The following is a 22228-nucleotide window of genomic DNA, read 5'->3' on the forward strand; positions in this document are numbered from 1 at the left end:
GTCAATCTCAAGAAGTGTAATTTATGGAAGGGATGGTACTGGTTCCACGAAGTTTTGGCTCTTGTCTCCATTACTTGGGCTAATGTGACTTTCGCATTTCGTGAAAGCAACAGAGTGGCGGATTGGTTGGCTAATCACGCTTGTGATATGGGTTCCTCTTTCACCTTCCACCAGGGCAGTCTACCTGGTGGGGGCTTCACAGGTATTATTAGGGAAGACAAGGCAGGTATGCCGGTCTTCAGGATTTAGCGTGCATGCTTTTTCTTGTATGGGGAGTAAGGATTCACTTAGAGAGGCTCTTGAGTGGTTGTGTGCCGTGGGTTGGGGTAAGGTGGAATGTCCCCCTCTTGTATTCTTTGATTATTTTTGGTAATAAATAAAATGCTTGGGGCTGGCCCGGGTCCCAGGTAATATTCGGGCTTTAAAAAAAAAAAGAAAAAGAAAAACTACCCCACTTAGCATTAATTAATACAATAAAGTTTGACACCAAATAAATAAAATAAGACAATAAAACAAACTACGCACATGTTAAACAAAAATATGCATCCACACAAGTTAATAAGGGACATCTAGCCATACTGAAGTGATGTGTGGCTGTGTACTTCTGCGTCTCCTCTGATATGTCCTAAATCCTTGAGTGATGTCCTCATCAGTTTAGCTTTTAAGAATTTATTTGTGTTATGAATTGTTTACTTCCAGCTGTGTTTAATGGCTGTAAATGACATTTTTTGAGTTATTGTTTTGTGGATAGTCATTTCTTTATGCGGTGATATTGTCTAGGTATTTCTTTGGTGTGGGTGATGCCAATGGAGACACATAAAACGTAATTATCCTCTTCTTGTTCAATGAAATGATAATATTTTGTTTGATTCTTTTTTTTTTTTTCTTAAATAAGAATAGGAAGAAAAAAATTATTAGAGAAAGGAGGGCAATACAGCAATGGCCAAAAACTGAGAAAAATAATAAATCATTACTCTGTAGATGCTTATGGATATATTATAACTAATTACATTCACTCAGACGGACAGGTTTTCTAATAGTTTTCATCCATATTGAATTTTTTCGCCAGCTTATGCTTGTGTGTTGACAATACTCTCTTAACATTGACTTCATGTTCATGGTACTTCAATGTTATTGATAGTCTGATAGTCGTAGTACCTAATTGGTTGCCAATTTGCCATTTAGAATTCTATTTGTTGGAAGTACTCATAGAAAGCGGAAAGGAAGCTTCATGAAATTTGTAATTGTGTATGTGTATGTTTGATGTTGCACTATCTAACACCTTAATAGTGATCTGCCTTGGCAAACTTTGATTTCTTAGGAATTAAATGTATATTCAATGGCTATAATTATGGTTCAAAATTTTGGGAAATTTCCTACTCTCCGGAAAACAAAGTAATAACCATGAGGATTACAAGTTACAACTATGCTCAAATTTGATTGCTGAATTTGTAATATGTCATTGGATTTTTTCAAAATATCAAATATTGAAGAAGTTTTGCTGCATATCTTCACAGAATTGTATTTTTCATTGATATTTTCCACAGATTTTGGCATAAGTGATTAATGCCATTGAAAGAATGAGTCTTTTGGAAGTAGATGCTAATTTAGATTAGAAACCGTGAAAGAAAGGTGTGAAATCGATATATTAAAAACCAAATTTCATGGATAACGAATCATTATCTTCTCGGCAGCAATTTGTTGCTCCCCTAATCCCTCTCTTATCAAACAGAAACTCTTTTTTCTCAGTAAGTTTTCCGAGTCCTATGTGTGTAATTATGCTTCCATTTTTTTTTTAACCCGAATATTACCTGGGACCCAGGCCTACCCCTAAAGTCTTATTAAGTTCCAAAAATAATAAAGAATACAAGGGGGGGGGGGGGGGGACATTCCACCTTACCCCAACCCAAGAAGCAAAGTGCACATAAACTCTCAAAACCATTTATACCAAGCCCATACAAAAAAGACAGTAAACCACAAGTATTACTTTCTAAGGACAGGCAGACCCGCCTTGTCTTCCCTCAGAATACCCTGGAAATCACCCAAAGGCAAACTACCCGGCTGGAAAGTGATTATGCTTCCATTCAAAGTATTGATACCTGTTCTAATATGTACCCATTTCTCCATTGCCCTCAAGTTTCATATCTGAAATTTCTTTAATTCTCCACTGTGAAATATCTATTGGAATCAAAATTTTGAATCTTTCCTACAAATAAATTTGAAAAAAATTCTATATTTTTTTTTTGTGTCCATTTTTTTCTGTACTTTGGTGTTCTATCTTGTTCTCGTTTTATGGTAAAACTGTCTTATTCTTACTGTTGTATGTTTAGCTTGCAAAACTAGCTGGAAATACGGTGGTTGCAACATGCGGAGGTAAGGAGAAGGCTGCACTATTGAAAGAATTGGGAGTTGATCGTGTCATAGATTATAAAGCTGAAGATATCAAATCAGTAAGTCTTCAGTTGAGAGCAAACCTACAACTTTATGGTTGCAATGCTATATGGCAATAACTAATATATGTTCTTAACCCTGTTTATTTATTTATTTTTTGGTGCTTTGGTTTATGCTGTAATTTTTTTGTTTAAGATTGATTGTAATAATTCAGAACAGAAAAACAAGCAGAGAGCAAGATTATATTTTCTCTCGCCTTGTCAGTTCATAGTTCTTGTGTACTTAGGCAGATCTCATCCCATAGAGGTTGATATCGGCTTCTAGTTGTTCAATTTTTGTCATTATTATCCAACTGACCATGTGATTGTCTATGCTGTGTTAGCATTGTTGTATTTTATAAATCAAATATAACTGTATAGACTGTATACGAGTGAAATCTTTGAATTTCTTATTTGAGTAACTATGCACTTCATTTTTGGCAGATAGGGTAAGGTTGTATACTTGTATTCCTCAAAAAGACTCTTAAGTGTAGATAGAAATGGGGAAGGAGTAGGTTTCTTATGGTTCAGAATTTTAAGGGGAATAAATAACTGTGATATCTAGGTGGCATCATCTTGATCAACCTCCACGTTTGTTTGAGAAGCCAAATATTCTAGATTTAAAACTTTAGGACTGTCATTCACATAGATTCGCTTGTGAGCCTTTCTGAGTAAGCTTTAGGGAGCTGTTATATGAGCCTGGTTCGTATGTACTGCCTTCTGTTTTACTAGGATATTCAAAGTAGGATTTGGTGTCAATATTAACCCAAAAAATAGGGGCTTAGACGAGTAGTCTGAAGTTATGAATCTAGGGCTTTAAGGTGATTAAAAGTTGAAGTTTAAGGAGATTGAAGTAGTGATTTGCCTCTTAATGCAAAGAATTTTCTTCCTGGAACATTTCCATGGATGAAAATTTACGCAATTGTGGACTGGTTTTGCATTTTTTTTTTAAAAGAAAGTTACTATAATCTGATTCTTCTTTAAAAGAAATGAAAAGGGTGTGCCTATGCTGAGAGTTGGATCAGGAATTTAAAATTTTAGATGAATTGTTCTTCATTGCCCAACAAGTCAGTGAAGCATATGTTTCTGTTGATGTATACATTGACGCTGCCCTTCCCTAACAGTTCGAGCTTTTAGGTGTAACGGTAGCGAACATGGTCTCAGAGTAGGGAGGTCGAATGTTCGACTCCTGGGAAGTTCATTGGAAGAGTTTTCCCGACATTTCTTCTCTTTCAATGCTGCGCAAAGAAAATGCTGCGTGTGCTCCACATGCAAGGACCATGGGATCTTGACCTACACGTGCGGGGCCGCGGGGGAGTGTTGATGTATACATTGATGCAGCCCTTCCCTATCAGTTCGAGCTTTTAGGTGAAACAGTAGTTGAACCATTTCTTTAGAAGGAACATTGAAAGTGGTTAAGTAAAAGGAAGTTATCATTGTTTTCCAGGGAGCTCTTTTAGTGCAGCCTATAAATCAAATGGGGGTTCTAGGATTTATTTGAGAACAAATAAAAAAGTGAGATGAATTGGCCAGGTATTTTCAAGGAGCAGTCCAGTATTCTATTTGTGCCTGTGAGAAAGGTTTGATTTTTGGGACTAGAGATTGGGGTAAATGCCTCGCTGAACTATTGAGGGATTTTTAGTTTCAGCTAGACAAGAGTAAAATTTATATGTAGTTCAGTTTTGTTAAAATAGAAATAGATGGAAGGGTTAATTAAGATTGATGATCAATTGACACTCAAAAGAGCTTTCTGTAGTTTAGGACCAGGCCCAATGGGAAAACAGCAAGCTCAAGCCTGCTGCTAAGTACATTTGGAGATCCAAGCAATAGGCCAAAAATTGTATTTGGTATTAAATGTCCAATATCTTGGAATTATAGTTCAATTAGTAGGGTCATAACTGATATTATTCACTGATCCAAAGAGGCAGTATTATTTAATGTTAGTTAGAGTTCAGTCTTCTTAGTTTGGTTATTTGTGTCCTTTAGTCAAGGTTTTAAGTATCCTTCCGTATCTCCCGATACAAACCAATACGTAGTATCCTTAAGGTACATATTAGTACTTATTTATAGTGTTTTATGCTTCGAAACTGTACTTTGCATATATCTTAAGCATTTCCATATGCTTTTTGACCATTTCCATACATATCTAGCATATCTTGCATCTCTCTGATACGATATGATATGTCTCTTAAAATCACCCTTCCCGATACGATACCCGATACTGATACTTTAAACCTTGCCTTAGTCCCTTAGGCAAGTATTTGCTGACTAGTTGTTACTCTCTAAGAGAACTTGACAATATCAAGAGACTCATGCATCTATTTAAAAGGTGCAAGCTAATGAAGTTGTCACACCCCGGCCCTGTAGTCTATTTGCAATCTCATTCACAATAATCAGAATTAAATGCAGCGGAAGCAATATAATAAGACATAAGACAGTATTTAAGGGAAAACTAGTGATAACAGTTTATATATTCATATATGAACATTCATGTACAGCTGGGTTACAATGTCGGTTCACAAAAGATGTAACATTAGCTCAAAAGACTATATACAGTAGGTACTACAAAAGTGATATAACAAAAAGGGGAGAAGAAGCCTGATCAGTCTGGGAGATCAGGAGAACGAGCAGTCATCACAGGAGCACGAAGCATCGTGCTCCACCAGTACAGAAGTATCAACTCCATGGTCAACAGGAGAATCCTGTACAGAAGGAGTCCCCAAAGAAATACAAGCAGCAGCGACAATAGTCTCATCTGTAAAATAGAGTGATCACGAGGGATGAGCTCTCGACTGAGCCCAATAAGGGAATGTATGCAAAACAAACACATTAAACATGATGCATGTTCTAGTCTAACATGCACCTATCATGGAAACTAAGTCTCATGAGGTTCAAGTACTACTGTGGTAGATGCTAATCTCGGTCCCTGAAACACATAACCAGACGTCGGTCACCCGAGCGAAACCATTCTACCATGGTGAGGACCCGCCAGGAAAGCATATCACCAGGCAGCTAACCCAACAGACCCCCAATGACCAACCCTACTGTTTGTTCTCACAGCGGCGCACACACGCTAACATGGGACAGTAAATGGCACCCCGGCATACCCTTCGGCTGTACCACGGGTAGTCCAACACCTCACCCCCTGTTGGTAAGGGGCGTAGTACTGGGTTATGATATAACAGCTTAGCCCAGTGCAATCTATGCATGAAGGAACATGTATGGATAGCTGAGTTGTAAGAATAAACAGTACCTCATTTTCATCCATTGAACAGTAATAGTAAATATCAATCCAAATGCGAATGCCAAAGCAGCCTAGTATCATGTGCAACTAGTGCAAAAGAAAAACAAGCTAACAAACTACATGAAGAGTGCATTGTTGATGAAACATGGCGTGGCACACAGAATAAATAACAATTAAGTAACAAACACACATAAATTAAGAGAAAATTCCCTTACCTGAAGTTGTAGATTTAGACTAGATCAACTACCCTCCAAGGATCCCAGCAATACAGACAAACACAGGATAAACAGTCCAAAGGCAGCCCTAAAACATTAAAAAAGATCAAGTGTTAGGGTCAGAAGGCAGTTTAAGGTCTAACCAAGGGTCCAGGGGCATTTCTGTCCAAAAATATTGGATCAGATTAGAGGGCACAATTGGGGATTTTGTTCCTGGTGCATGGATCCTTGGATGCAAGGGTCCAATTTCATGATTTAGACTCAATTTAAGGTGGGTCAACTTAATTAGGTTGATTTAATTGAAAACCCATAACTAATTTGGGGAAATTGGTCAAATTAACCTAATTCACTATGCCAGGGTTCAATAGGTTTCATGTTTCAGCTGTAATTTGAAATTCAGCAGGAAACATATAACTTAACTCAAGATCTGAACCTCAATTGGGTCTAATTTGGTGTTCTAACCCTATTTCAAGATGGGTCAATTTAATTTAGGGGTTCAATTTCATGGTTTCAACCTATTCTAAGGTGGGTCAGCTCATATATTTGTTTAATTTCAAGGATTAAACCAAAATTAGGGGAATTAAATTATAGGTTCCAAATTGGTGGATTTAGGGTTCTAAAATTTGATCCCTAGATCCAGAATTGAACATAAGTAAAGGGACTGCCATGAATCTCAGGTGTAAGGGAGTGTAATTTGACTTAAATCAGTCCCAGAGACATTAAATTTTCAGTATAGCAGCTTGGTTAGGAGGCTTTAATGGCAGCCAGCAGCTTAGGCTGCAATAGGACTGAAATTAGAGAAGAAATTACATTCCAATTTGGGGATTTTGGTTATTTAACCCACATTGGAAAGTTAGGGTTCTATAAATCTGGTTCATGGATCCAGATTTGGGGTCAATTTGGGAGGCAGCCATGATTTCCTGCTATGTCTGAACCTTATCTAACCTAAATCAGATTTATATAGGTCAAATTCCCATTTCCAAAGCTTGATTTACAGACTTTCATGGCTGCCAAGGGTTTAGAATGAAAAAGAGGAAAGAAGAGAGGGAGAAGACATGTCTAACAGCATGGAGATAGAAGGGAACCAACCTGATTTAGGTTTTAGAGAGCCAATAACAGCTTCAAATCCAGTTCTAATGGAAATCCAAGCTCAAATGTCCAACCGTAGCCTTAGGTTTCTTCCTCTCCTTCCTTCTTTCTTTTCTCCCCAAGCTGAATCGTTTTTTCCTCTCTTGGTTTTGGTAGAATGGATGAATAGTAAGGATAGGAATGCTTATATAGTAACTTAAGCACTAAGGGGTAATCTGGTCTTTTGAGCAATAATTACTTCTAAAACTGATTTTCAAATCAGTTTATAACCAGAAATCTGTTTTTATTGTTCTAATCTAACCATAGAGCGACGTCAGACGACATCAGGGATAATCCGAACACGGGTAATTGCTACGGACAGCATTCCCCACTAGGGATGCGGGTCCCACAGCGGTAAATTTACTAAAATACCCCTCTAACTCTATTTGTTCATACAATCGGCATATAAATACATTTAAACTATACTTAAAATGCATTTAGTTTAGGGAGAGACTCTGCATGCCCTCCAGGTAGCAGATCCGACACAGGTAGCTTAGATGCGGGACCCCACTAGGGTTCTCTGACTCCAGAAGGGCAAGTTGAGAAGAAGACTCCCTGGAATCCTCCATAGGTGTGTCAGGGGATTGATCTAAGACCTCGACCGATGTAGCCCATAGCATCGAAGCAAGCATCAACACAGAACTAGAACCTGAAATCACACAAGTTCCAACAAAAAAAAAATATATTTAAATTTATTGCGGATTTTACAGAAGTAGTTCAGAATTATATCGTTTGGTTTTACACTACTTATAAGAAGGGTAGGAAGTAAGAGCCCTCCTCCTAGGGTGTTGAGTCAATACAGCCTAGACAGTTTGAGTTACCTCCCAATTTTTATCAACTTGCAGGATCACCCTGCATGAAAATCAATCTCAGGAACCTATATGTAACAAACACCATTTTAACATCTCCGCACCTGATATCTTTCACTTCATCTCTTCTTCAGAAATATGGAATACATCCTTTTGATGTCTAGAAAATCAATCCAGATAGAAGCTGAGACTTTTGCAAATCACCCCTGTTGTCAGCAATATTCAGTGGTAAAACTTACAAGAATTTGATTGGGTGTTTCTAATCCTTGAAAGGGAGAGCTCCACCTGGTTGTTGCAGTTTCGGATAACTGCTCTAGTGTAATAGTGAACGAGGGTTGGAAGAAGGAAGTTTTGTCCCCATTCTATGCAGTGACAAGGCTAAACTGCCACGGGTATTTTGCCCCCATCTCATATGTTCTTTGTGTGAAAACCACAATAAATTTAAGCTTTGGAACTTGTGTGATTTTAGGTTCCAGTGCTGAGTCCATGGTTGCTTCGATGCTATGGGCTGCATCTGTCGAGGATATGGATCAATCCCTCGACACACCTATGGAGGATTCCAGGGAGTCTTCCAATCTTGCCCTTCTGGAGTCAGAGGACCCTGATGGAACCCCGCACTAATGTTACCTGTGTCGGATCTGCTGGTTGGATAGCATGTAGAACCTCTCCATCAATTAAACCCATTGTGAGTATGATTTATTTGTACTTTATAATGTATCGTACTGACCGATTAGAGTTTATAGGGGTAGTTTACTAATTTATCCCTGTGGGACCCACATCCCCAATGGGGAATCCTATTTCCAATAGTTACCCGTGCCCGGATTACCCCTGATGTCATATGACATCATTTTATAATTAGAATAACTTAGTTAATAACTAATTTTAACTAAAATCAGATTTAAGAAATAATTTCTAAAAACAGATTTTTACTTTTTAAAACAAACAACACTTAACTAGCCATTATATATATATATATAACAATCCATTTATACTATTCACAAATCATAAAAACAAAGAGACCAAATCGATCCAGCCTTAGAAAATCCTAGAGAAGAAATAGAAAAGAAGGAGAAAACAGAAGAAGAAGAAGGGAGAAGTGGATTATACCTTGGGGCTTTGATTCTATACCTTAAATTGGAGCTTGGGACTGCAATTGGAGCTTTTCCTGCATATCTGAGACTGTATTCTTCCCTCTTTGACTGCTGATTTCAGGTTGGTCATCACAATTCTGTGTTTTCTATCTTCTTCTCCTTGTTTCTCCATCTCTAATTGAATCTATGCTAAAATCTGCCATTAAACCTTAGCTTATATAGGTATAATTGACCAATAACCCATCTCTGACCTCTTTATTTGGGCCAACAATGGTTCAGACCTGAAATTAGACCATAGTTGTCAAGGCGTCGCCTAGGCGACGCTTAGGCGTCCAGGCGCCTTGGTCGACTTGGGCGCCTTGGTCGCCTAAGCGGGCACCTTGGACGCTTTGTTCGCCTAGTTGGTGTCGCCTTAAACTTTGGCCCTCTCCACCGCCTTGGGTCGCCTAACCGCCATGACAACTATGAATTAGACTACCAATTTCTTGTTGTTCATCAAATTGCAGCTGAAACCATTAAGTTTGTTAAACCCTAGATTGGAAATTGGGGTTAATTTCTTAAAACCCCCAAATTAATTGTAATTTTTATAATTAAACAATAATTCTGTGTTGACCCACCTTAGAACAGTGTTAAACTTGAAATTGGTGGCCTGCATGTGAAGATCCATGCACAAGGGCCAAAAACCCTAATTCTGGCCAGGCAGCTGGATGGAGTTCCAGGCCTAGGGGCGGTCGTCCGGCTCTCTGAGAGTTTGCATCCGGCTGCCTATTTTGGTGCATTTGTGACCTGGACCCTTAGAGCTTGACCTAGGACCAAACACAAAACCTAATTTTTTGTGATTTGTTTGATATACAGAGCTGTATACCCTGTTTCTTGTCTGTCTTACTTGGATCTTTCGAGGATTATTGACTTAGACTAGTCTACAGTACCAGGTAAGGGAATTTGACTTAATTTTTATGTGTTTATTGCCTTAATTACTCTTTGTTCAGTATGTCATGCCATGCATCATTATTACTATTCAGATCATGTAGTTTGCTAGCTTTAAATTCTTTGCATTAGACTGCATGTGAATTAGGTTGCATTGGCATATTGCATTGCATTGATATTACTTGATACTGTACAATTGATGTTAATGATGCACTGTTACTTTACAATTGATCTGTACATACATATGCCATCATGACTAGACTGCATTGGGTTAGGATGCTTCATTACCCAGTACTACGTCCTTTACCAACAGGAGAAGAGGTATTGGATAACCCGTGGTAAGTCCGAAGGGATGATTCCGGAATGCCATTCAGTGTCCCATGTTAGCGTGTGTACTCCGCTGTGGGAACAAACAGTAGGGTTAGTCACTGGGGGTCCGTTAGCGTCAGATGTATGATGCCGAGCTGTCGGGTATCCACCATAGTAGAATGCTTTCGCTCGGGTGACCGACGTCTAGTTATGTGTTTCCGGGACCAAGGCTAGTATTCTATTACAGTAGTACTTATACCTCATACGACTTAGTATCCATGTTAGGAGCATGCTTACTTAGGACATTCATCATGGACTGTTGTGATATGTTTGCATGCATTTCCTTACTGGGCTCGGTGGAGCTCACCCCTGTGATCACCTTATTTTTCAGATGATTCTACTGTCTCTGGTGCTTCTGTGGGAGTCTCCTCTACACAGGACGCTCCTTCAGCTCATGGAGTTGATGCTCCTCTGGCGGTGGTGCACGATGCTTCGTGCTCGTGCGATGACTGCGCGTTCTCCTGAGCGACTGATAGATCAGGCTTCTTCTCCTCTTTTTGTTATACACTTTTGTATAGTTTATTGTAAATAAGTCTTTTGTTTAACTCTTTTGCTTATGGATGAAACACTGTAACACAGTTCTTCTATATATATATATATGTATATATATATCACAGTTTAGCTTTAGTCATCTTTTATTGCTGCCTTATTTACATATTTAATTGCTTCCGCTGCATTTAATTCTGTATTTGTGGATATGATTGCGAATAGAGTACAGCACTTGCGATCCTGGTGGGTTGGTTGGATGTGAGAGACATCCAGTCACACTTGCCCCTTATAAACTGGGCTGGGGTGTGACACTTTGTTTTTGGGCTTGGAAATTCATCATGCACGAGCTGGAAAACATGGATTGTATTGTAAGTAGCTTACTAAGATTTCGTAGGGCCAATCTTATGTTTCTCCTACCTCCATCAAGCAAAGAACTCATTGGAAACAGTTCGTGAACATCCGTAAAAAACATGCCCCTTCCTTCACTCTATCAATCCTAGCATTGAGAATGGGCATTTTAGAACTAGGGAATTTGGAGTTGGCAACTCATATAACTGTTTCTAACTGCTTCCCAGATCTGGAAGATAGCTCTTGGAATTCAATTGTTTGTACCCTGAAATCAGCACCTATTTAGTACCTTCTAATCAGAGATGGCAAGGTTCCATGCTTTGGGATTGGAGGAACCAGCTGATACAAGGTTTTGAAATCCTTCCAATTGATGTAGAACTAGGGTTCTGCAATGAAAGTCTCTAAAGATTGGAATCAAGTTTCACTTAACCCTAGGTTTTGGTTGATGTACGAGAAAGAAGGCTTGTTGTGAGAGAAAACTTCTTGTGTTGAAAACACAGTGTAGATGGCATTGACTGTGTGTTGGTTGTCATTGTTGTCAACACACTGCATGTGTGTTGTTGTTATCAACACAGTACATCTTAGTGCAATACTGATGATAGTCGGAGAATGCGGTGACGATTCGGAAGCGATTCGATGATCGATGCAGGCAGCATTCTGGATGAGTTGGCAGACTTCTGGCAGTGCAGGCAGTGACTGGACAGTATCCCAGCATCCCCAGTAGTTCTCACAATGTTTACAGTGGCAGTGACATCATTACAAGGGATTGGCTGAGTACACAGAGGTCCCACAGTGATTGGGAGCATAGTTCAAAATCTCGCGAAATTTCGGCGATATTTCGCCAAATTTCGTATATCTCGAGCTGTCCGAGATACGATACCAATCCAAAATGGAAAAATACCATATTTCGACGATATCTCGTGAGATATCGATGAAATATCGTGGACTCACGATATATCGCGAGATATTGAAAAAGTCACGTGCAATATTTCGAATATTTCGGAAATTTCGGTCATCTCGGTAATTTCGGTAATCTCGTTTCGAAAATTTCGGAAATCTCGGTCATTTTGGCATTTTACACCCACAGAAAAATACTATATTTCGACGAAATTTCGGTATCTCCGAAATTTCGGTCAGACCGAAACACCGAAACGAAACGAGATTTAGTACCATGATTGGGAGTCATTCAGGGGTAATTCTATCATTTAAGGCATGGACGACGTTGCAGGGGTAGTTATGTAATTTTACATGCAGATGGCCTAGACCGGTTACAGTCATCATATAGGGATATTTTGGTGATTAAGTCTATCACAGAGGTCTGTGGAGTGTTGACGCAGCTCATAGGGGTATTTTAGTCATTTGATAGTGATTTGACATGTTGGCAGTGATGCATGAGCATCCCGGCTTATTTGGCAGAATGGGACACCGCACCTCAGCATTCTACAGTGTTTGGATGCCTTAGGAAGCCTTGGGTGAAGCCTAGATCCTTTTGGAATTGTAACCTTATAGGTTCACGCGAAGGCAGTGTGTTTGAGGGCAATTTCGGAAGTCTTGATGGAATTTCTGGAAGGAGCTGAAAACTGAAGAAATGTAGTTCTTCGAGTCAGTGTTCCGGTGCATTTGGTTTCACGTCCTTTCGTTGTCAGTTGGAGAAAATAATACAGTTTCCGTATGGTCGCGCAGATTAGAAGCAAACCTGAGAGGTTTTTGGGATAGTGATATGCACTCTGTGAGATTTGACTTATTTTGGCCTAGATTCCATTTCTAGTAATTTGGTAGGCTGGGAGGACAAAGTCATCGAATTAATGAATTTTTGTTTGAAAATGTCGAGATTCCATTTAGTGGAATGTGGTTGGGAGACCAGTTCAGTGTACCATGTGCGGTAGTGCACACCGTACTCAAGTTCCAAAGACTGAAATTAAATGGAGTTTTGAGTTCTTAGCAGACTGAAATTAAATGGAGTTTTGAGTTCTTAGCGAGATTCCGTATGGAGTCTCTTGGTTGATCGGTTGAAGAGGTTATTCATGCACGGTCTCCCATTTTATCTCTAATTCAGAAAAGGAAGGTGGCTCTGTGTAGAGAGCGTGCACCGTAGGGGCATTTTAGATTCCAAATAGAGCCTTGTTGTTCGCCAATAAAATGGAGGGAATTTCAAAATCCAGATCCAAAGACCAAGGATCGTTATTGCTTTTAACCGACAAGATAAGGGGCTGAGCCACCATTTGCGCCTTTTGATCTGTTCATATGCTCAAAATTCGAAATTTGGCCAGTGTTTTTTTTCCCGCCATTGTGAATTGTCCTTGTTGTTGAAAGTTCCCATGTGTAGCACGCCTAGAGATACTTTATTCGAGATTCCAAAAGGTGGAATCCTATTGGCCATCAGAACCATTATTGCGTGCACGATCTTTCATATTGACTCGGGCTTAGCAAAGGAGGTGGTTTGGTGTAACGCACTTATACCGAAGCTGTTTTTCAGATTCCAAAACTCGCTTTGTGGCTCACAGAATTAAAATGGGTTTTATCAAGATTCTAATCCAAAGACCAAGGGTCTTTTTACCTTTACCAGACAAGATGAACGACTCAATGCATTCTGCGCTGTAACATAGGAGTGCTAAACGTGTCTGCTCTCTTTTTGAAACGACTTTTTAGATTAATGCTTCCAAGTTTTATGTGTATACCATAAACCCTTTGTGATGCTTCTCTCTGATCTCTCATTGGGTGGCTGGTATTTTGATCTGATGCCATCTCTGTGGCTTTAAATGGCCACGGCATCACATGCCCATCTGACGGGCTACATTTGAGGCAATCTCATACACCCCGCGGTCCGTGTTCACAATATTGCGCGCTTGCGATGAATAGTGCCCCAAGTTTCCATTTCCTGCTCTACAGTTGGCCGAACTTCAAATGCACATATCTTCTTCATTACAGCTCTGTTTGGGACGATTCAACTTGCAGAATTCTCCATTTTCCGAGCTCTACATTTTGGAAGTTAAGAAAGACAGAGGTTGTAGTCTCTGAGATGCCGGAAATTTCAGAAACTCTTCTCCTCTTTGATTACATGCATTAGCTCTTACTCCTACCTATATGCTTGGTTGAATGGATTCCTTTGAGGGTTATCTTGAGTAGTTTCAGCAAAGAGGGTCAATCTCTGTTGTAAATTCTGTGGAGGTCTAGTGCAAAAAGAAAGAAGAGAAGAAGAAGATAAGGGAAATAGAAGGAAGAAGGAAAGAAGAAAGAAGAAGGAAAGAAAAAGAGAAGGGAGGAAGAAGAAGAAGGGAATATGTGTGTGTGCACTCAAGGTGTTTGTAAAAACATCAGGGAAGAATAAAAGAGAGAATGGAAGAAGAAGGAGAGTTCCACTTCCAGAACATCTCCAGCAAAGCTCCACAACCATTCATGAGCTTCCCAAGATACCAGATTTAGAGACGGTGCATGTTGCGAGCATCCCTTTACTTGTTAGCATGTTTCATTTGATTATGTGTATTCATTAACTATTGGAATATGTAATCCAAAATACCGTGGGGGTATTCTGGTCTGTTTAGGGTAGTTTTATTCTTCTTATGTTATTAAGTGTAAGTGGGCTATGTGGGTTTTAGTCCCACATCGCCTAGTTTAGTCTTTTTGTAATTTCCCCTCTATTATAAATAGAGGGGCTTACCTATGAATGAAAACAAGAAGTTATTATTCTCTCTTTTCTTCTCTTTAAAGTTATTGGTACAGGTCCTAGGTTTTCTACATGGTATCAGAGCTAGGCAACCAGTGATTGATTCTTTCCACGATTGCCGGTTTGAGAGTCGTTTCAAAGTTCTCCAATTTATGGAGAAACCCTAGTTCATAAAAGAAGGAGAACTAGGGTTTAGTTTTGGTTTCGTTTCAGTTTCGTATTGGTTTCTTCTTCTGATTGTTTCAACACCGCAGACTATCATTCTTGGTCTGCATCTACTGCTATTGCTGCTCTGTGCTACCTGCGATAGCCTTATTGATTTGCTGCTATGTTTTTCAACCATCGTCTTTGGCTGGTTCGAAAACCCTTCCTCAACGGCTTTGAAACTTGGAGTCGCTGATGATTTTGTTTTTTGGAATTTTTCATGGAGTCATTTTGCTCGATTTCTGCCGCTGCCCTAAGCGATGACTCCATCAATGGCTTCTATTAGGCAATGTTTTGTTCTTGAAGTTTAGTGAGGGTTGAAGAAGATTTCCGCAAGCTAACGTTTCCTGTTGGATGCGTGATTTCCGTGAAATAAAGTTTCTAGAAATTCTTCTTCCTGTGTTCTCGGTTGCGAGATTGGTACTTGCTTGGTTCTGCTCCTGCAGCTTGGTGCTAGAGATGGCTTGATCTGGAGGTGTTTACAAATAGAATTTCTGCATCTGGTATGTTGTTTTTTTTAATTCCTGAATACCAGCATACCTTTGTTTCTCTATTGTTGAAGGCAACACCACCAAGAAGGCCTGGTTATCCCCTTGTTTTCGCCTTTGGTTCACGTTGGAGTGATCTGGTTCTGAGCCCTACCACCAGATTGAAGTTGCAGGATTTTTTGTTTCTTCTGCAAATGGTCTGGTAGAGTATTAGTTGGGTTTGGAGGGCTGTGAGTTACAAAATTAAATCTGAGACTTTGCGAAGTTTGAATGTGAATCATGGGTGCTGACTTGATCTGAAGAGGCACAACTCCACCGCCTTGGTTCTGGTTTCGTGGAAGGAAGAAGAGGAACTCCTCTTTTCGTTACTTCACCTTTTCCTTCTTATTCCCGATATTACCCCTTTAATTTAAGTATTATTTCATTCATTACCTACCTCCTCTCTACGTACCAATTTTACCCTTTTACCCACTGCTTCTTCAAATTGCCTACATCGCCCTTGAAAATTCTGGTGTATTACCAGATTGCCCCTCCTCCCTTAAATTTGGCCTTGCTTATGCGTATATATGAATTTCACTTAAATTACAATTCTGCCATCCTATTATAAACTTCAACTTAATTGCAATTCTGCCATTCCCCTATTTGACTACCTAATTAACCCTTGAAAGTTCTGGTTTATTACCAGTTAGCCCTTTGGCTTGGACTGTATTTAAAAATGGATTTCACCCAAATTACAGCCATGCCATCCTTTTTTCCAATTCCATTCCCTTTCAATAATTCTAATTCCCTTCATATCCCATACCATTGGTATTTGCCCATAACACCTTTGGAAATTTTTGGTAACTTATAATTTTACCATTCCTTCCTTTTTAATTACCCATAGCACCTCTTAGAAAATTCTGGAATATTATGTTTTTGCCCTATCCCTTGCATCATCTCTGTTATGTCCACGAGTATTACACGTGAGGGGGGGGATTATGTACAGTACACCTACAGACATTGTAGAAGCAGAACTTGCAGGAACACTTGGTGCAAAACATAGAAGATCAGAGTTTTCACCATTGCCAATGGGTATCTACTTTGTTATTGGGTTGAGTTTGCCGTAAGGGGGAGATTGAAGTATTAAAGTATTGAAGATATTTGGTTGTTGCCTATTTGAGGACTTTCAGTTGGGTTGATACACTGCCTGATTCAGTTTGTTTCCACTGCTTGTTGCTCTAGTTATTTAACTTCAAGATTTTATGTCATTATGACAATCTGAGTTTCATCACTGGATAGCTATTGAAGATCGTTGAAAGCTGCCTTTTTTGGAAGACATTCCAGTCCCGGTTTGCTGATCAAGTTTGCCCAGGTTTTGAAGATCTATTTTTCTAGTTCTTGAAGGTTTATTTGGGAGTTGCATTCATATGTCAAGCTGGATTCTGTTGCAACTTAGTTTTTTCCCATTTTGTTCAAGTTGGGCATTAGTACCTTGTATGCGCCAACTTGAGGGGGAGTGTTAGCATTATTTGGAGTTTTTTTTAGTTCAAGCTGGATCTTTTTCTTTACTTATTTGTGTAATCCAGCTTGAGGGGGGATGTTGGAATATGTAATCCAGAATACCGTGGGGGTATTCTGGTCTGTTTGGGGTAGTTTTATTCTTCTTATGTTATTAAGTGTAAGTGGGCTATGTGGGTTTTAGTCCCACCTCGCCTAGTTTAGTCTTTTTGTAATTTCCCTCTATTTAGTAAATGCTTTTAGCTATTATAATGAATGAAAACAAGAAGTTATTATTATTCTTTTCTTCTCTTTAAAGTTATTGGTAAGGTCCTAGGTTTTCCACATTAACATATGCTAGTACTATGTTGTTGACTGCCAAATACCTACACTAGAAGGATTTTCATTGTAGGGCATTGTTATAAGTCCAATTATGTATTTGGGTTACCAGTGGGTGCTGGGAAGCCATTGGGGGTAACACCCTTGCTTCTATGCATTAGGGGTTGAAGCAGGCAAGGTGTCCCGAGTCACAGCTGTGACTGAAACACCACTGGGGTAGTTGTAGATACTTGTTATTATTGTATGCATAATGGAGTGTTCTGTTACAGGATGGGTGTACACATGGTGCTATTGTTGCACAGAATGATGGTGGATACTTAGAATAGGCTAGGGTTTAAAAGTGTAGGGTTTGATGAAATTGACTATAAGGTTCAATAGTTAGAATGGGTTCTGATATGCTCGGACAGATATTAGAAAGTAAGGTTTGGTGAAATTGACTATAAGGTTCAATAGTTAGAATGGGTTCTGACTTCTGATATCCTAGGACAGAAATTAGAAAGTAACATCAAGTAATTCTATGACTAGGGTTTAAATGTGGATTAAGGGGTGAATGATAGGGTAGAAGCGAGAAGGCATGGACAATATTTAATTGTAGTTTTGATGGAGTTTAATGGAGAAAATTAACTATTTCAGAGCTTGAAGTAGTTGGTGTAACAGTAACAGAAATAGAAAGTGGAAAAGAAAAAGAAGAAGCTTGCTTCTACTTTGTTGATCCGGTTCCAAAATATTGCCAGTTTGCTTGGTCTCCTGCATTGATTCTAGCTGCTATGCTTCTCCATTTTACGTCAACATTCCTAGATTAATGCACAAAATGACATCCCTGAAATTTCTTAGAAATATGATCTCTGTAATTTGCTTAAGTCATAACTTTAGGATTTCAATTTTGAGCTGACAGGAATCTTGTCTGGAATCAAAAACAAAATTCCTTGCCTTATGAAGGAGCTACTAGTTTATAACCTTTCCACAGTGATGAATTCCTTTTCTGCTTGCTGATTTGAATTTCATAGATCTTGGTCTATGACCTTTAGATTTTGCTTTCCACAGGTTCTTAAGAAGGAATTTCCAAAAGGTGTTGACATAATCTATGAATCTGTTGGTGGCGAAATGTTTGATCTCTGCTTGAATGCATTGGCCATCTATGGCTGGCTTGTTGTGATTGGGATGATTTCTCAGGTATTTTCTTTATGGACTATGTAGCCAAAACGTTTCCTTTTTACAAGTGAAGATGCAATTACATTAGAACTTGCTTTAGTTCTCTTTTCTTCCACCAGATGCACTTCCAAAATGATTATGTTATGTTTGAATGAAAAGATTGGATACTTGAAAGGAAATCCTTGTTATATTTCCATATGAAAACTGTCAACCGAGTGGACACCTAGATTATGGACTAGAAAGAAGAAAAAAAAGGATCCAAGTTATGTACCTTACCAATGGGAGGTGTGTTATGCTATTCTCATGAATGATGAAATAAATCATGAACAAATCAGAACAATCTACTGGAATGCATTCCAAAGGAAGAACAAACTCTTAAAATTACCCTAAAATAAAAAAAAATTTTGATTTTAGATCTCTCTCAAGTCAGCTTTGATAAAGAGAACCACTCAACAAATATTAAAAGAGTTGAGAAGAGAGAATAGATTGGCTTGTCAATGAGATAGAGGCCACCACTTTATTTATAATCTTGAGAATATTACAAATATGGTATGATTGCACAATCTCACAACTAATGGAAATAAAATCCTAGCATAATCACATGTGCATAATGAACCTAGACACTCTAGTGTATTTGGGTCCGGGTCACGGGTCATGGGTCGACGGGTCATCCTTCAACACTCCAGTTGTCTCGCATGTCCAACTTGGAAACAATCGGATGGAAGGATTTGACCATTAAACCTTTAGTGAAACCATCAGCTAGTTGATTCTCAGTTGTAACAAACGGAGTGCAAATCAGACCTTCTTCAATATTCTCCTTGATGAAGTGTTGATCAATCTCAATATGTTTTGTCCTATCATGCTGAACAGGGTTATGAGCTATACTAATTGTAGCTTTATTATCATAGTAGAGTCTCATAGGCCCCTCTAGTGCAATTCTCAAATCCTGGAGAAGTTTCTTCAACCAAATGAGTTTGCAAACCCCTTGTGCCATTGCCCTGTATTTTTCCTCAACAGTGGACTTGGAAACCACAGTTTGTTTCTTACTCCTCCAAGTTACCAAATTTCCTCCAAGAAATGTGCAGTAGCCTAAAGTGGATCTTCGGTCATCAACAGAGCCAGCCCAGTCAGCATCAGTGAAGTATTCTAACTTCAAATGCCCATTATTTGAGAATAGGATACCCTTCCAAGGAGCTGACTTTAATACCGAAGAATTCTGTAAACTGCTTCAAGATGTATAGTCTTCGGATCATGTAAGAAACGACTGGCAACTCCTACGGCATAGGCAATGTTTGGCCTGGTGTGAGATAAATATATAAGTCTACCGACGAGACGTTGATGTATCTCCTTTTCTACAAAGTCACCACCAGTGCTGCTGAGTTGGTGGTTAACTTCAAAGGAGAAGAAGATCGTGAGTCAAGGGTGGGATTAGTACGTTGCATAGTGTTTACTGATGGAAATCCGTTTATCTTTAAAGAATCGGCAATGGAGAGCTTGGTGAGCCGGGTACCTTGAAGAAACTCATGGCTTAATAACATTGAATGCAAGTCATCATAGGTGATAAGTGTGATGCGTGTGAGAAGAGAGTATACAATATCAGTGAACTCAATCTTGAGACCACGGAAAACATGCATGTTGAAGGCACTGGGGCAAAGAGGTTGGCCAGCCGCACTTAATTCCTCAGAGATGGACTAGGCACAGCTGAGAAAGGTAGAGACAGATTCTTCCAGCTGTTGTTGGAGATCTTGCATGGCCATAGTGAGTGACATAAGGCGACTCTCGGAAGGAGAGGAGTAGGCGGTATGTAGGGATTCCCAGATCTCCCTACTCGTGCGTTTACCAAGGACCAGTGAAAATACCTCTTTAGAGAGAGAGGCAATATGCAGGCTGCGGATTAAAGAGTCTTGGTGACGCCATTGAAGAGCAGCAGTTGGATCTGTCGGACAAGGGTGGGAATCATCAAGGTATCCAAACAGCCCCTGACCATCATGGAACCGTACGAGTTGTGTGCGCCAAAATAGGTAATTCTTTGAGGTGAGTTTCACCGAGATGTAGTGGTGCGCATGATGCAAAGAGGGGGATCCAATAGGTGTGGTGGAGGAAGAAGGCAAAGCACTGCTAGAGGACACATCCTCAAGAGCACCATCATCGGGCATGGTTGCAGGAAACCAGACGAAGAAGAAAGAAAGGGGAAAGAAAAAAAGAAAAAAAAAAAAGAAATTCGCTCGTTTGAGCTTATACGGCTCTGATTACCATGTTAACATAGAGTATTGCTTAATATTCCTTAATCCAATTGGTTACAGTGATGGGTATATAAATACAAGAGAACCCTAGTAGGGTTGGAATCCTATATGAGATATCCTACATGTGATAACAATGGTATATGAGATATCCTACATGTGATAATGATGGAAGATTTCTATTATCACATGTAGTTGATGATGGTAAGAGATCTATAAACATAAGGAAACTAAGGAGATCCAACATAGCGCGTTACTAGAATGCTAATGGCTATATTGGTCAATACCGTGAGGTAGCTGCTGGATGCACCAGGTACCTACTGGATGCACCAGGTAACGGCTCAAGAATGGAGAGGATATGCTACTGTGGTTTGATCCTTGGTTACCAAATGGTCGTATTGGTAACCCAGGCGTGTTGATAGTTGAAGCACTTGGTCGCCACACCTTTGATCGTGTCAACAGATGAGATTACATGGGATGGCTCGGTGGTTGATACGACCATTCTTGAAAGATGGACAGAGATATTGAACACCAGGCTTCAAGAAGATACTGTTGTATGGACCCCTTCACCCAATGGTAAGTTTAGCCTCAAATCGGCGTGGGAAGCGGTGCGGCTTCATGATGGGAAGGTGGAGTAGAGCAACTTGATCTGGTTCTCTCAAACGCAGCCCCAATTATCCTTTATAGCATGGCTGACGATTATAGAGAGTCTCACCACACTTAGTAGACTTTGGTTGTGGGGAATGGCTACAGAAACCACCTGTTATCTTTGTCAAGAAGCTTCAGAAACGATCATCTTTTCTTTCAATGCTCCTTCTCTGATATGGTATGGAAAGAGATCCTACACCTAAATGGATATGACAGATAACCACTAAATACTTGGAGGGAAGAAATTTCATGGTTGATCAATCATTTTCAAGGGAACTCCATGTTAAATAAATGTCCGAAAACTTAGCTTTGTAGCCAATGTGTATCGTACATGGAAAGAGAGGAATGCTAGAGCATTCTATCAGCAAGCTCTGCTATCTATCGTATCCTACAAGACACATAGGGGAGGTTCTCTGGTTTGGCCACTCGAGTCCCTAACAACAGCAAAAATAGGGATTTCTTATGTAGATGGGGAATTCAAGTCTCATACACACACCCAAGGATCTCCCACCTATACATGGCCTCCTCCGCCTTTGGATTGGTTTGCAATTAACTGTGATGGTTTGGTGAAGCAAGAGATGGGCGGCTATGGAGCCATTGGCCGGCATCATCTGGGTAAGCCCATCTTCGCACTTGCAGGTGGTGTTCAGAACAACAACATTGTGTGGGTGGAGCTCTATAAAGAATGGCTTATTGTGGGCTAGATCTTTGAAACTCTCACAAGTTCAGCTTCGCTCAGATTCATTGGTGGCAATTTAGATGATCGTTGGTAGTTTCCAGGTTCCCTGGGAAGCTATATGGTTGATTGAGGACATTCGTGAGCTACATGACTCCTTTCGCAGTTGTGTGTTCACTCACCATCACCATGTAAGGGAGATCAATAGTTGTGCTGATTTTTTGGCTGGGTTTGTGCACTCTATTCAGGAAATTCATTTTTGTACAGATAGTCTTCCACTGGCTCTTTCTGT

The 22228-nt window shown here is 39.6% G+C and overlaps 1 protein-coding gene across 1 annotated transcript in view; it reads left to right on the top strand.

Annotated features, from left to right (window-relative positions):
• LOC122662897 overlaps window positions 1-21964 on the top strand; it is a 128600-nt gene extending 106636 nt beyond the window's left edge. Inside the window, exons 13-15 of the mRNA XM_043858601.1 lie at window positions 2331-2450; window positions 18265-18393; window positions 21833-21964. Coding sequence (XP_043714536.1) covers window positions 2331-2450; window positions 18265-18393; window positions 21833-21964 — 381 coding nt within the window. The remainder of the gene's footprint in view (window positions 1-2330; window positions 2451-18264; window positions 18394-21832) is intronic.
• The last annotated feature ends 264 nt before the right edge of the window (window positions 21965-22228 follow it).

Source organism: Telopea speciosissima, chromosome 5 (assembly GCF_018873765.1).
Source record: "Telopea speciosissima isolate NSW1024214 ecotype Mountain lineage chromosome 5, Tspe_v1, whole genome shotgun sequence".
In the NCBI taxonomy this organism is placed as follows: Eukaryota; Viridiplantae; Streptophyta; class Magnoliopsida; order Proteales; family Proteaceae; genus Telopea; species Telopea speciosissima.